This window comes from Carassius carassius, chromosome 40 (genome assembly GCF_963082965.1).
Source record: "Carassius carassius chromosome 40, fCarCar2.1, whole genome shotgun sequence".
Classification (NCBI taxonomy): Eukaryota; Metazoa; Chordata; class Actinopteri; order Cypriniformes; family Cyprinidae; genus Carassius; species Carassius carassius.
Genome location: NC_081794.1, coordinates 3688633 through 3701817, shown reverse-complemented (window position 1 = coordinate 3701817; position 13185 = coordinate 3688633). Strand labels below are relative to the sequence as shown.

Sequence of the window (13185 nt, the reverse complement as noted above, 5' to 3'; positions counted from 1 at the left end):
TATGACTGCAGCTCATACATAAATGATGCCAGCTCACACATAAATGACTTTGTTAGGTATCTAGCCCGCCGTGAGCTTGTGGATACAGGCTTGCTTCAGTTCAATGACAAACCCCAAAACTACAGAGCATGGAAGCGTTCCTTTTTGACTGCCATCAGAGGCCTAAACCTGGAACCAAGTGAGGAGATGGATCTTCTGCTAAAGTGGCTCGGGAAAGAGTCAGCAGAGCATATTGAACAGATAAGAGCAATACACATCAATCGGCCAAAAGCAGGACTGGCCATGGCATGGGAAAGACTAGAACTAACATATGGCTCAGCTGAGGCAGTAGAAAATGCTCTGTTCAAACGTATTGACAGCTTTCCAAAAATGTTAAACCGAGATGGATCTAAGCTGACAAAGCTGGGTGATCTACTAATGGAACTGGAGGCCGCTAAGGCTGAAGGAGACTTACCAGGCCTGTCTTTCCTTGACACGGCGAGAGGCGTAAACCCGATTGTACAGAAAATCCCGTCTCGTCTCCAGGAAAAGTGGGTGATCAAAACCAGGTGAACTATCCTCCCTTTTCCTTCTTTGTTGAATTTTTCAGCCAGCAGGCTCGTATTGCCAATAACCCAAGCTTCAGCCTCATCGCGAACACAGACATGGCCCCCAGGGCAGAGAAGATAGTGTGGAAACCGAACAGACAGCGGGAAGTCTCTGTCCACAAGACAGAAGTGTCACCCAGAGCCACATCTGACACGGGTGAGCCTCCAACGAAATCTGATGACAGTGAAAAACTGTGTTTGTTGCATAAAAGGCCACACCCTCTCCGTAAGTGCCGGGCATCCAGAGAGAAGCCCATTGATGAATACTCCTCAAAGAAAACAATCTGTGCTTTGTAGCCGCACTGGGTTGTACATATTAATTAACTCAAATGATATAGGGAATTTGGGTAATTAATCAGGAATATGATTAATATATATATCATATTACAGTTGTATTAAAATTATTGAAGATGAAAAATAGGTCAATTGTATATATTAATAACTCATCACAAGGCACTGTAATTTACTCATTAATATTTCAATATTCTATTCTTCATATCAATTATTGTGATATCTCTTACTAGAAATTAATGTAAATCAAACGTGGTTCATCCAGCAAACGGTCGTAAGATTCGTTTTATTAATTCTCAGTAACGCTATCACTTCCTATAATTCCAGGACGAATAGTTTCTGGCCATGAAACCATTATCCTGTCCTTATAAAATTTATATTACTTAAAAGTAACAGATGAGCTTTGTAGCTAAGATCGGCATTTCATTGACTTCGTAACATGAGCAACTTAGACAGACAATCTGGAGTATATGGAATTTAATAATTGAACTAATAATACATCAACTACGATTTATACAGAGTAAATACGCGTACGACAAATATATACAGTAAACTTTGTACAAGACATAACGCAATCCAAATGAGGGAGAGGGAGAGAAAGAGAATGAGAGAAAGGCATGATAAATGAGAGAAAAGTTATGTAAACCAACAGACATTAACCCTTGAGAGACACATAGAACTCAAATCATAGACAAACTTCAGCAGCATTTAATCTTAAATCAATACTTGCAAGTGTTTCTCTTTGTGTATGCGAAAGCAGCGGCCGTGTAGCGTGCGTCAGTCTGGGCTTGTCCTCTCTGTGTCCGGGCTGCTGCGGAATCGCGCGATATTTGAAAGTTCAAAGAAAGCGATGTTTCAGAGTTCGTCTTCCTCGTGTGGAGAGGCGAATAGGTGAATAAACTTAGTAAAGAAAATAAACAAAACAACGAAAACGAAAGCTTCCGAAGGAGTCATGAGAATGGCTGTCCTCTCAGCCCCTGTGCTGAGGGGGACGGCGATAGGAGCGCGGCCTAAGGCCGCACAGAGGGACGAGCAGCACGTACGAGAAGAGCGCGATCAGAGAAGAGAGAGAAAGGAGGAACTTCCTGGGTCAGCTCTTATGGCTTGAAATGATTCACGCCTCTGTTCGTGTGAACAACCAATGAACATCCGCGATCTGAAGCGGGAAAAAGTTCATTTTTCTCTGTGGAAACATCCACCCTAATGATTTAGGGCTTATCAGATTTCAGCAGTGATATTCTAGCAAGTTCGTAATTCAAGATTAATACATTTTACACACCTTTTATACAGGGGGATAGTTGGGTCACAACATGCCAATTCCAAAAACACCAAACAGTACATATATAGCTGATAGAAACACGAAGTTAGTCAAATGCAGAATTACACACATTTAATGTTTTGATTAACACACGATATAAACTGCAGATAATCCAATTTATATGGGGAACCATCTAATGCACCAAAAAGCAATACTTAATACATTGAGAATACATTTGAGTAGATTTTACTATTCTCTTTCTAAGAGTTAGCTTTGATTCCTGTTTCCCAGTGGGATCATAAAGTTTTATGAGCTAGTCAGGGGTAGGGTTACAGACTCATGATTCTTATTTGAGAACATTAAAATTAGGATAAACATTTCCAAAGTATAAGCTAGCAACTTATACTCTTCACATAACAAGGATTAACCATTTTATGCAACGCACAAACATATTCGAAATACATATTATTAAGGACTTTATTATTAAGAAAAGTTTGTATGTGTGTGCAAGTTGTAAGGCGAGCTCATAATCTCTTTGAAGCTGGAATGTGTTGTCGGGCCGTGGGGAAAGCAAAACGGGGGGGTTTCGTCTTTTTTTTTTCCTTTTGAGGCTCCCGCGAGTGTCTCTGGAGACTCTCTCTAAGGTGTAATAACTGTCACCCACGGCAGGATGTTGCCGACATCGCGGCGCCCCAAATGGTGAATTATGTTGGAAGATGTAGTAAAACTCAAAGTCCTGGGTTACTCACGTTCTGGTCTTTGAGTGCAAAATGTGTTAGAGTTATGATTCATTAATATGGAACAGATGGCTGAAATACCATCAGCTCAATAGTGTTACATCTCCCCCTTTTCGTCGGACGAAGTCCCTGTGTGGACATCATCGGACGGCAATCATCACTATGGGCAGATGACAGGTGAATCATGATGGTCGTGTAGCAGGTGGATCATGATGTCAGGTGGTTCCTGGAGCTGAGGATTCAGCTTGATGAGGTTCGGTGGTGTCTTTGACTTGGCACCCCCTTTCCGGGGATTCCATCGGAGACCTCCAGCCACGGCTGTTGTGAGTTTTGCTGTAGAGGTTTGCGTCTCCTTGAGTCTCCTGTATAGGATGAAGGTCACGCCAAGGGTCAGGGCGGGACCAATGACAGTGGAGATGCGCCGTGCAGTGTCGGCAGCAGTCCGGGCTCGGACCACAGATGACGGGTTCAGAACGGGCTGTCGAGACAGTGCTTGGAGGGTTGTGTCGACGGGAGTAATGTCAATGTGTTGGGTGGCACCTTTCAGTACCTGAATCCACATGCTCTGGTCAAGCAGGTTGACATGGGTGGCAGTGTCATGCTGGTCGTAGGTCAGTGTAGCTGTGCGCACAGGAGTGTTGACGAGCCATCTGTCACCTACAATCTCTGCTTGCGTTTCTGTGGCTTGTGTACGAGGCTTGGCTTCAGCAGGGCAGCGTGTGGAGCTGACCAGGGGTTGCAACCCGCAGATTCCTTCGGCGTTGTGTCTGAGGAAGGGTTTGCTAAGGCAGAGACAATGAATGTCTTTGGTCAAAGTATACATGTGCAGGTTTGGGGCCAGGTACAGCTGTGTGTCGTTGTCGTGGTAGGCCACCACATCTGGAATGTGTGTCTTGGTGTGGGTGTTGCTTTCCCACAACCTGACACTGACAATGTCTTTAGGTCTGTAGACTTGGCTTGACTCGCTGATGGGTTGGTTCAGGAACACATTCACTTCTCTCTGTTTGGGGTTGACGTGCAGTAGGATGGTGCTATCCAGAGAGTTGGCCAGGTGTATTTGCAGCAGGTCAGCTGGCCTGGTGATGGCGTAAGCCAGCACAGTTAGCACAAGGCTTAAGGGTATCATGTATGGTGGGGTTTTACCCGTTGTTAGGCTGTCATTGGAGGAGGTAACCTCCCACAGCATGTCTGTTGTTAGCGCTGTAAGCAGCTGAGTCTGGGTAAAGTCATTCTGGAAGACAGTAAACAGCGGTTTTGTGGAGTTTACAGTCTGGTTCGCTGCATTGACACTGGACATACCAATGTTAAACGTTCTGGCAGCAGCAGCGGCTCTGAGCAAAGCTCCCGGGAACTGTTTGGAGCGGTGGTGGTGTCCACCTAACTCCATTTGTGTAACAGTCACTTTCTCATGTTGGCTGAACATGTGTTTGACATCGGCCTCAGTGTGAGTGAGGGAGTTCTCTCTCCATCGGACACCTGTCCAGCTGTATTGGGTTACGGTGCTGGGGTAGTGTGCTCTGTCGTCTGTGATCAGGAGTCTCAGTGGTTCTCTCGGTGGCAGCTGTCCTCTCTTTGGCTGACAGCACAGCACGGCAAACCACAGCAGCATCCTGGTACAGATAACAGGGAGAGAGAGAGAGAGAGGGGAGGAAAAAACAAGCGAGGGCTGTCTTTGGTTGGACAGGGCAGTCTCTTTGCTTCATGGGCGGCGACTGGGTTTAGCTCGCCCTGGCTCATGTTTTGCCACATTTTGCTGCTGGCATGACGCTAGCTTCAGTGTTTTGTCAGTGGCTCTGGTGCTGCGTGGTGCCGCACATGATGCGTCATGGAAATATATTGGCTTTATCCCCCTTTTGCTCCGTAGCATTACAAGCCCTGGCATTGTGATGTCAGACGGTGCACAAACCACAATGTTTTTCTGTGCACGCAGCATGTCCTTTGTATCATGCAGTGGCCTGGGACGTTGGTTGTCGGTGATTATAGACTGGTTGCCAGGGTGGATGGAGGGGTCTGAGAGGTGGTAAAGCAAAGTCATTATGGAGGTTTCAGAAGCCCGCATGTCCGCTATGTTGGTCTTTGCAGACAACGGAGCCAGCGTAAGCGTTTCTGAGGTAAGCAGTTTAGCTAGTAAAGTTCTTATGCTGTGTGTAATCAGTTCAACCCTGAATGTGGGTGGGTGGGTTGGGAGTGACCACAGCCTGTTGTTTAGTGTGCCAGTTTTGGCAAGAGTGTCAGTTTGATCTTTTAAGTCCTTGTCTAGACTTGGTAGCTTCGAGTGTCCTTTTACCTTCTTCCAGTACACAGTCACATTGTGTGTTTTTGTGATGTTATCACATTGCTGGAACAGGTGTTGGTGTTTGACTGGCTTGTTGTTTGCAGTTTTGAAACCATTCTGTTTATAGCATGGAAGATGGCACACGAAACTGAGTCTAGCATAGTTAGAGTCTGTACAGGCTTTGTTCAAACAGATGTTGAATTCAGCTGGTGAGTTAGCATAGTCGAACAGACACCTGTTGAAGGTGAACTGACGGTCGCCAAGTGTTAATGCCAGTTTGTGTTGGTTTTCCGGGTGCACCGGAATGGTCCAGAATCCAGAGGCCACATCCACATCCAGAGGATTGTGGCTCCTCTGATTCGGGGCATTTCTTGTTCCAGCTATGTCTTGTGCCATTGTGACAGCGGCACCTGTTGATTCAGTTTCCTGTAGTCAATGGTGGGTCGCCCCTCGCAGTTAGTTTTGAGGGCGGGCCAGATGAGGGTTGAGTAGGTGCCGTTGCATGGATAGATGACACCATTCTCCAGCATAGAGTCGATGATCTCCTGCACTGGTTTGTGTGAGGCGATGAGAATCTTGTACTGTTTGACAGAAGTGGGAGGAGGATCAGTGTGCGTAGGTATGCACACCGTGTGTAGGTTGGTAAGACCACAGTTTAAAAAGTCTTTGGCACAGGATTCTTTGAGCTTATAAAGAATTTGTCTGAGTCTTTGGCGATCTGTATCGCTCTGAAGTGCATGAGTTTCTTGTAGGATTTGATGCACTTGAGATTGAAAACCTGTGTAAGGCTCCTCCGTCGGTGTGTCATCAGTCAGTTTGGTATTGAGAGTTGTAGCAGTTTCATCAGTCTCACTGACGTTCTGGTGGGAGACTGTGTATACTGCGAGGTGTTGGTCATCTGTCAGATCCATTCTGCATACCTGGTCTTTGCTCACCGACATGACAGATGTGATGGTGACAAATTTGAAGGGTGCAGTGAACGATGTGTTGTTTGTACTCCCTTCGGGTATCAGTGCAGGTGGAATGGGCTCAATGACAGGTACTACAAGTTCAAAGTCATTAAAGTCATGGCTCACTAGCCATCCCAGCCCGTAGGCCTTGGGAATGTTAATGTCAGTTGCCGTGCAGTTGTTGCACAGGATGTAGGCTATACAAGATGACACTTCAGTGAGGGGTGTGGCTTCAAGTGTGAGTCCGAGTTCCACACATTCAGGTGAGGAACGGAAGAAACCCAGCGTGTGGTTTAAGGTTTGACCACATTGCAGGTTGAGCTGAACAGCGACCCCTTTGGTGTAAGCTGGTATCACTGTACGCTGTTCGTTGACTAAGGTGCAGAGGCTTGAATTTGAACTTGGGCCACGGCTGGGTGCTGGGGTTCCCGTGACCTCTGTGACCTGACAGTCTGGATCTGTGGGAGTTCCCGTGACCCCTGTGACCTGGCAGTCTGGCTCAAGCAACCTGTGTGGCTGGAGGGAAAGAGGTTCTCGCACTTGAGCAAAGTCTTTTAGCTGTTTGAAGTTCAGAAAAGGGTCAAAGTGGTCTAGCAAGTCTTTGTCGATGAGAAATGCCTGAGTGTTCATTGGCGAGACATACATGTGATGTACTAGACTCATCAGACCGATTGTCAGGTGAATGGAAACAACCTGTTCAAACTGGATGTAATTCTGGCTGTACAACTGTACATTCAGTTCACAAGTTTGAGGTGTAAGAGTTTGATCTTGTCTCTTAGCTTCAAATTGGAGTCTTTTGAAAAGGTGAGATCAGATCATCGTCAGGTTTGATCCTGTGTCGATCAGGTCTTCCATGTTGACTCCTTTTCGGCTCACCCCCTTTTCGACAAGGCTGCCCCGGAATGTTGGCATCCGGGCAGGTGTGACGATCGATGGGTGGTGAGGACCGGTCTTGTGTAGCTCGCTGCGAAGGCAGGTAGTCAAAACAGCATTTTCTGGTACCTTGTGTTTGTGGTACCTGGTGTGAGGACCTGTGCTGTCTCGTTCAGGGTGTGCAGTTGTCAGCTGTGGAGCTTGGGTGATGCTGTCACCTTGTGATGTGACAGTTAGCTCTGTGGTCTGTGGATGACGAGCAGTGTTCTGGGTGCTTGGTTCATACAGATGGCAGTTAGACAGGGTGTTGGTTTCAGTTCTTATGCTTAGACAAAAGATGTCTGGTTCATCTTCCTTGTCTTCCTTGCGAGTTTTCATATAAAGAAGCTCTTTCAGCACCCTCAGGATCTCTGCTGTCTCAGACGTGGCTGCACTGTGTTTTTCTGACGTGGGCTCAGGATTGAGCTTACCAGTGTCATGTCGAGAGTGGTTCCACTGCCGGCTGTCGGGGCTTTGTGTCCTGGACGTTGGGGATCGGCTCTTTTTGGGTTGCCGGTCCCAGAGTCGCTCACTCTGGTGCGTTTGATGAGCACCACCACGATTGTGTTGCCCTCTGCTGGCTTGGAACGGTATTGACTCTCTGTAAAAATGTCTGTGACTGTGGTGTTGTAGGGCGCCATCTAGGGTTAACTCCAAGCAGTGCTCAGAGACAGAGACTTTGGTGTTTTTCACAGTCTTTTCACAGATAGTCTTTTGCTTGGTGCAAGCTTTGTGGGCTAAGTTCCGTAACTCTTGTGTAGTTCTGTTACGTGGACATGCTGGGACTCTGAGATGAAAACTCCAACTGGCATGTAGGTTTCGGAGGAACAGAGTTTTTAAGTTGACATCCTGTTCCATACCTGGTTCGTTGCATGCTCCGAAGTAGGCTTTTCGTAGCTGACTACAGAAAGTCTGTGGGTTTTCAAGTCGGCCCTGTTTGAGGTCCATAGCAATAAGCAGCCCATGGTCTGTGTCTGGATCAGAGAATTCAAGAATCAAAGTCTGTAGCAGTTGCTGGTAGTATGCTTTGACAGTCTCTGGTTGACGATTCAGAAAACAATGCACATCATGGCTGGACGTGATTTTTAACAGGTACAATGTGTTCACATCTGTCACGTTGATGACAGTTTGCAAGTGAAAGTCAATGTCTTGTAAAGAAGCATGAACGTCATGTTTTTCCTGCAGGATCTGGATTGCATGTAGGGATGTTTCTGACTAGCTTGTCAAGTTCTCTGTGAGCCGTGCAGGGTTTAGTGGCATGCGTTCTCCGGAAGGGTTCTCTCCCCTCCGTTGTTGACAGGTGTTCTTGTAAGCTGGCTGGTGATTTCTTGAGCCGTGAGCTTACACCCCCTTTCCCAGCTCTGGGTTCTTGGCTGAAAGGGTTGGAGTGGCTGGCCGGGAGAAACTTTGTGGTGTGCGTTTCTCCGATCCAGCCACTCTGTAATCTGTCAGAATGTTTCAGTTTTGTGTGAACAGTGTCAAGTTCATCTTGGAGCTCGTCTCTCTGCAGAGTAATCTCGTTGATCTTAGCTCGGGCCGCTTGCAAGTGCGTTTTGCAGGCCCAGGTTTTATAGTCTCTTTCTTTTAGTTCAGTCTCTGCTCTTTTTAGGAGAGCGTCACCTTGCTGGAGTTTTTGGTTGAGTTCTTTTCTGGATTCTCTCTCCAGCTGTTCTTTTTGATCTGTGTCGAGGCGAAGATCTTGCAGGACATTGTGAAGTCTTTCCACTTCTTTCTGTAGCTCTGGATCTGTGTCGTCCTCTTTCTCGCGCTGGTTCTGGGTCTCGAGGAGGAGCTGATCAAGACAACTCTGGGTTCGGGCCTGGTCCGTCCAGGCCTCCTCCGCTTGAAGCTTAAGCGTTGCTGCTTGCTGTTCAAGGTCGATGTTGCTCCGTTCACTGAGCCATGCCTGGGCGAGGAGAATGTGAACTAGGCTTCCGAAGATCCTGGCGAGTTCTTTGTAGTAGTCGCTTTGAGTTGGATCGTGTGCCATCAGTTCATCTAGCTCGATGTCTAGTTGCTCTGGGTGCTGCAGGTTACTGGCGTCCTTGGGCAGGAAGGGGGTCGTCACTGCTTTCAACCATGTCGAGAGGTGGCCCCTGTGGACTGCTGGACTGGATGGCTGGAACATCCTGACTCACTGTCAGTGAGAGAAGCACAGCACACACACACACAAAAAGACCAATGCAAGTTCGTTCTACGGTTAACGAGCTATATTCATACGGCTGTGCCGTTTATGAGAATTTTGGGGCTAACTGATGCACACAGTCAGACAGTTCAGTAGCCAATTTACTTGGGTCAACGAAGGACCTGAAATGGAGATTTGACAGGCAGTAGCCTAGCGGGTCACGTGATGACACCGGCTGCTGGTTGTCACTCTATATAGCTTCTCTGGTGGCTCTCACAGGTTACTGTCTCTATGTGAAATGAAAGAAACAAATCACAACAGAACAGAGGATAGAAAAAGATCAAAGTGAAACACAACACTTGAAATTAGATAAAGCAATAGTAACACAATGTGTTGTGAGAATAAGGAGGCCAAAGCCTACTGCTAGATTTTAAGATAGGGCCAACAGGTGAGTGGGGCTATCTGAGTAGAAAACCTAGAAAGATGGTGTGGCTTGAAAACGCAATGGGTCAAACACTTAAAATATATCCAGGGGAATATCTAATATTCTGTGGCTTATAATAAGTGGATGGGTTTTATCACATTTGGTTCACCTGGGTGCATTGAAGTCATTCAGGTGGAAACCAGTGGCTTGGTCAACCTCTCCAGCGCTTCCCAAACACTCAACCGCAGTGTCCCCGGCCTTCCGTTACTCTGGCGCTGCACCCTCTCAGACAGCTTGTGACTTTTAACACAACCGGGCAACACCAAGATGTCAACCGCCAGACAGCACTACAAAATTGGGCTGTTCCCTAGAACCCTCTCTTAAAAGAGAGTGGCCCCGATTTAGGCCCCGGTTTAGGTACTGGTCCCAGAGATTGCGTCGTGTGTCGGCTGGACTGATTGACTACCGTTGGAGTGCCAAATTGCTGATGTCTCCGCTACGTGCCGCAACGGACAGAGATAAGAGGAACCGAGTTTCACTCACAGCCAGTGTCGGTAACACCGGTCGGGCAGCCTTGCTCACTGGAGACCTGAGATGACTGTCCAATCACCAAGGGAGTTCTACAATCAAATACACAAAGGATGAACAAAGGAAACTTAAAGTTAATTAAGGTTTGGTTTGTTTAACATCAATTGAGTAAATATATATGTAGAAATGAGAGGTAACAGCTTTACCTAATAATGATAAAACAAAGAAAAGGGATTATGATAATAATGGTAATTATCAAAATAACCTAAGCCAAAAGAGAGAAGAAAAATAATAAGAATCAAAATAAACGACAGGAATGAACCACGGGAGAAGAAGTAGCTGGTTTTCACCACAAAGGGCGTACTGCCTCTCCGTGCTTAACCTGGTGAGCAGAAAACTTAATTCAAATTAAATATTCAAAACTGGTTTAAATCAAAATTTAAAATAAGCATGTAGGAATTAAATTAAAATGAAAATCTGAATAATATCCTACAATAACCAATGGTAACAGTAAGGTATCATTAATACTTATGAAATTAATCAGAAAGGGTCAAAATAGACATGCAATTCAAAACAGAATTGAAAGAGAGCAAAGAGCTGTTAGTCGATTTAACAGGAGACTTACCTTCTAAGTGGGTCAATAAGTTTCCACTATTACACAATTACATTTTAATTCAAATCATGTTTGAACCAAACTCAAAGTAAATGTAAACAGTCTGAAATTGTCTAACCTGGAATAATATTCGCATGAGCAAGGCTGTAAATGCAAATAATTATTGAGAATTTAGACATCTAATTCAATAGCAAGGAAAATAGAGATTAGCAATTAGAGCGCATTATCTGAAACGGCCAGGGGATGGCGGACTTGCACTCATGCAAGCTGGAATCAGAAGGCAGGGCGTAACTTGAAACTTCTAAACAAAAGCTCCCTCTGGTGTTTAGATAGCGGAATTACCGCTGACTTCAATGTGATCTAACTCTCTAACGCTGATTTTCTGCATCAGAATCACAAGTAACAAATAGAAAAAGGTTTTATGACCTTTTGTGGTGCTATATACTGCACAAGAGCGTAAGGACAGGATTCGTTTCACTGCCAAGACACAAATGTGAAAAACAGGAATTTTTACATCTGTTGAACTCCCATAAACATTTATCAAAATAGCACTTATGATTTAAATGTTTTAGGTTTAGAAATCGGGTAGCTAAGCCAATTTTAGACCAGGGGGTTTTATCGTTTATTTTTGAATATCACTGTGGTTCACCACGAATTCAATAACGATATTTAATAAGCAAGGCCTTTTAACTGAATCAGAGGAACATCGCTCATGTTCAGATTTACATGTTGCAACTAATAAAAGATTTCTTCATCTTTTAATTATTCATATTAAAATGTTCTCACTGTAAAAAGATCTTGGTCTTTCTTAACAGGAGACTTAACATTTTACCTTCATTAAAATAACAGTGAATATACTGTTAAGTTTCTATAAATACCTAACGTGCTGACTGATCAGCTTTTGCCTCAGTCAGTTAGGGGTGAGTTCGCGTCTTGCGACTTCTCACAAGTACAAATTTCATAGCGCGCGTGCAGAAATTATTAATAACCATATACACAGATTGAACTGGATTGCTCACAAAACGAAGTTTGAAATGGCCGCGTTTCTCCTCCAAAAATGTAGCCGCACTGGGTTGTACATATTAATTAACTCAAATGATATAGGGAATTTGGGTAATTAATAAGGAATATGATTTATATATATATCATATTACAGTTGCATTAAAATTATCGAAGATGAAAAATAGGTCAATTGTATATATTAATAACTCATCACAAGGCACTGTAATTTACTCATTAATATTTCAATATTCTATTCTTCATATCAATTATTGTGATATCTCTTACTAGAAATTAATGTAAATCAAACGTGGTTCGTCCAGCAAACGGTCGTAAGATTCATTTTATTAATTCTCAGTAACGCTATCACTTCCTATAATTCCAGGACGAATAGTTTCTGGCCATGAAACCATTATCCTGTCCTTATAAAATTTATATTTTTTAAAAGTAACAGATGAGCTTTGTAGCTAAGATCGGCATTTCATTGACTTCGTAACATGAGCAACTTAGACAGACAATCTGGAGTATATGGAATTTAATAATTGAACTAATAATACATCAACTACGATTTATACAGAGTAAATACGCTAATACGACAAATATATACAGTAAACTTTGTACAAGACATAACGCAATCCAAATGAGGAAGAGGGAGAGAAAGAGAATGAGAAAAAAGGCATGATAAATGAGAGAAAAGTTATGTAAACCAACAGATATTAACCCTTGAGAGACACATAGAACTCAAATCATAGACAAACTTCAGCAGCATTTAATCTTAAATCAATACTTGCAAGTGTTTCTCTTTGTGTATGCGAAAGCAGCGGCCATGTAGCGTGCGTCAGTCTGGGCTTGTCCTCTCTGTGTCCGGGCTGCTGCGGAATCGCGCGATATTTGAAAGTTCAAAGAAAGCGATGTTTCAGAGTTCGTCTTCCTCGGGTGGAGAGGCGAATAGGTGAATAAACTTAGTAAAGAAAATAAACAAAACAACGAAAACGAAAGCTTCCGAAGGAGTCATAAGAATGGCTGTCCTCTCAGCCCCTGTGCTGAGGGGGACGGCGATAGGAGCGCGGCCTAAGGCCGCGTAGAGAGACGAGCAGCACGTACGAGAAGAGCGCGATCAGAGAAGAGAGAGAAAGGAGGAACTTCCTGGGTCAGCTCTTATGGCTTGAAATGGTTCACGCCTCTGTTCGTGTGAACAACCAATGAACATTCGCGATCTGAAGCGGGAAAAAGTTCCTTTGTCTCTGTGGAAACATCCACCCTAATGATTTAGGGCTTATCAGATTTCAGCAGTGATATTCTAGCAAGTTCGAAATTCAAGATTAATACATTTTACACACCTTTTATACAGGGGGATAGTTGGGTCACAACATGCCAATTCCAAAAACACCAAACAGTACATATATAGCTGATAGAAACACGAAGTTAGTCAAATGCAGAATTACACACATTTAATGTTTTGATTAACACACGATATAAACTGCAG

At 44.5% G+C, this 13185-nt stretch overlaps 2 protein-coding genes across 5 annotated transcripts in view; one reads left to right on the top strand and one right to left on the bottom strand.

Moving 5' to 3' along the window:
• LOC132121972 (transient receptor potential cation channel subfamily M member 4-like) overlaps positions 1–13185 on the top strand; it is a 100833-nt gene that overhangs the window by 52956 nt on the left and 34692 nt on the right. The gene's annotated exons all lie outside the window — the stretch shown is intronic.
• LOC132121977 (uncharacterized) lies at positions 6909–7990 on the bottom strand. The gene is made up of 2 exons (XM_059531754.1): positions 7568–7990; positions 6909–7399 (listed from the first exon to the last, which is right to left on the bottom strand). The coding sequence occupies exons 1-2, from the start codon at positions 7956–7958 to the stop codon at positions 6909–6911; spliced, it is 882 nt and encodes a 293-aa protein (XP_059387737.1). The 5' UTR covers positions 7959–7990.

Excerpts from the sequence above, each read along its gene's own strand:
- LOC132121977 (XM_059531754.1), bottom strand. The coding sequence starts at position 7,958 with ATGGACCTCAAACAGGGCCGACTTGAAAACCCACAGACTTTCTGTAGT. Across the intron at positions 7,400-7,567 it reads CAGAGGGCAACACAATCGTG|CCACGTCTGAGACAGCAGAG; the intron begins GTGGTGCTCATC and ends AACACAGTGCAG.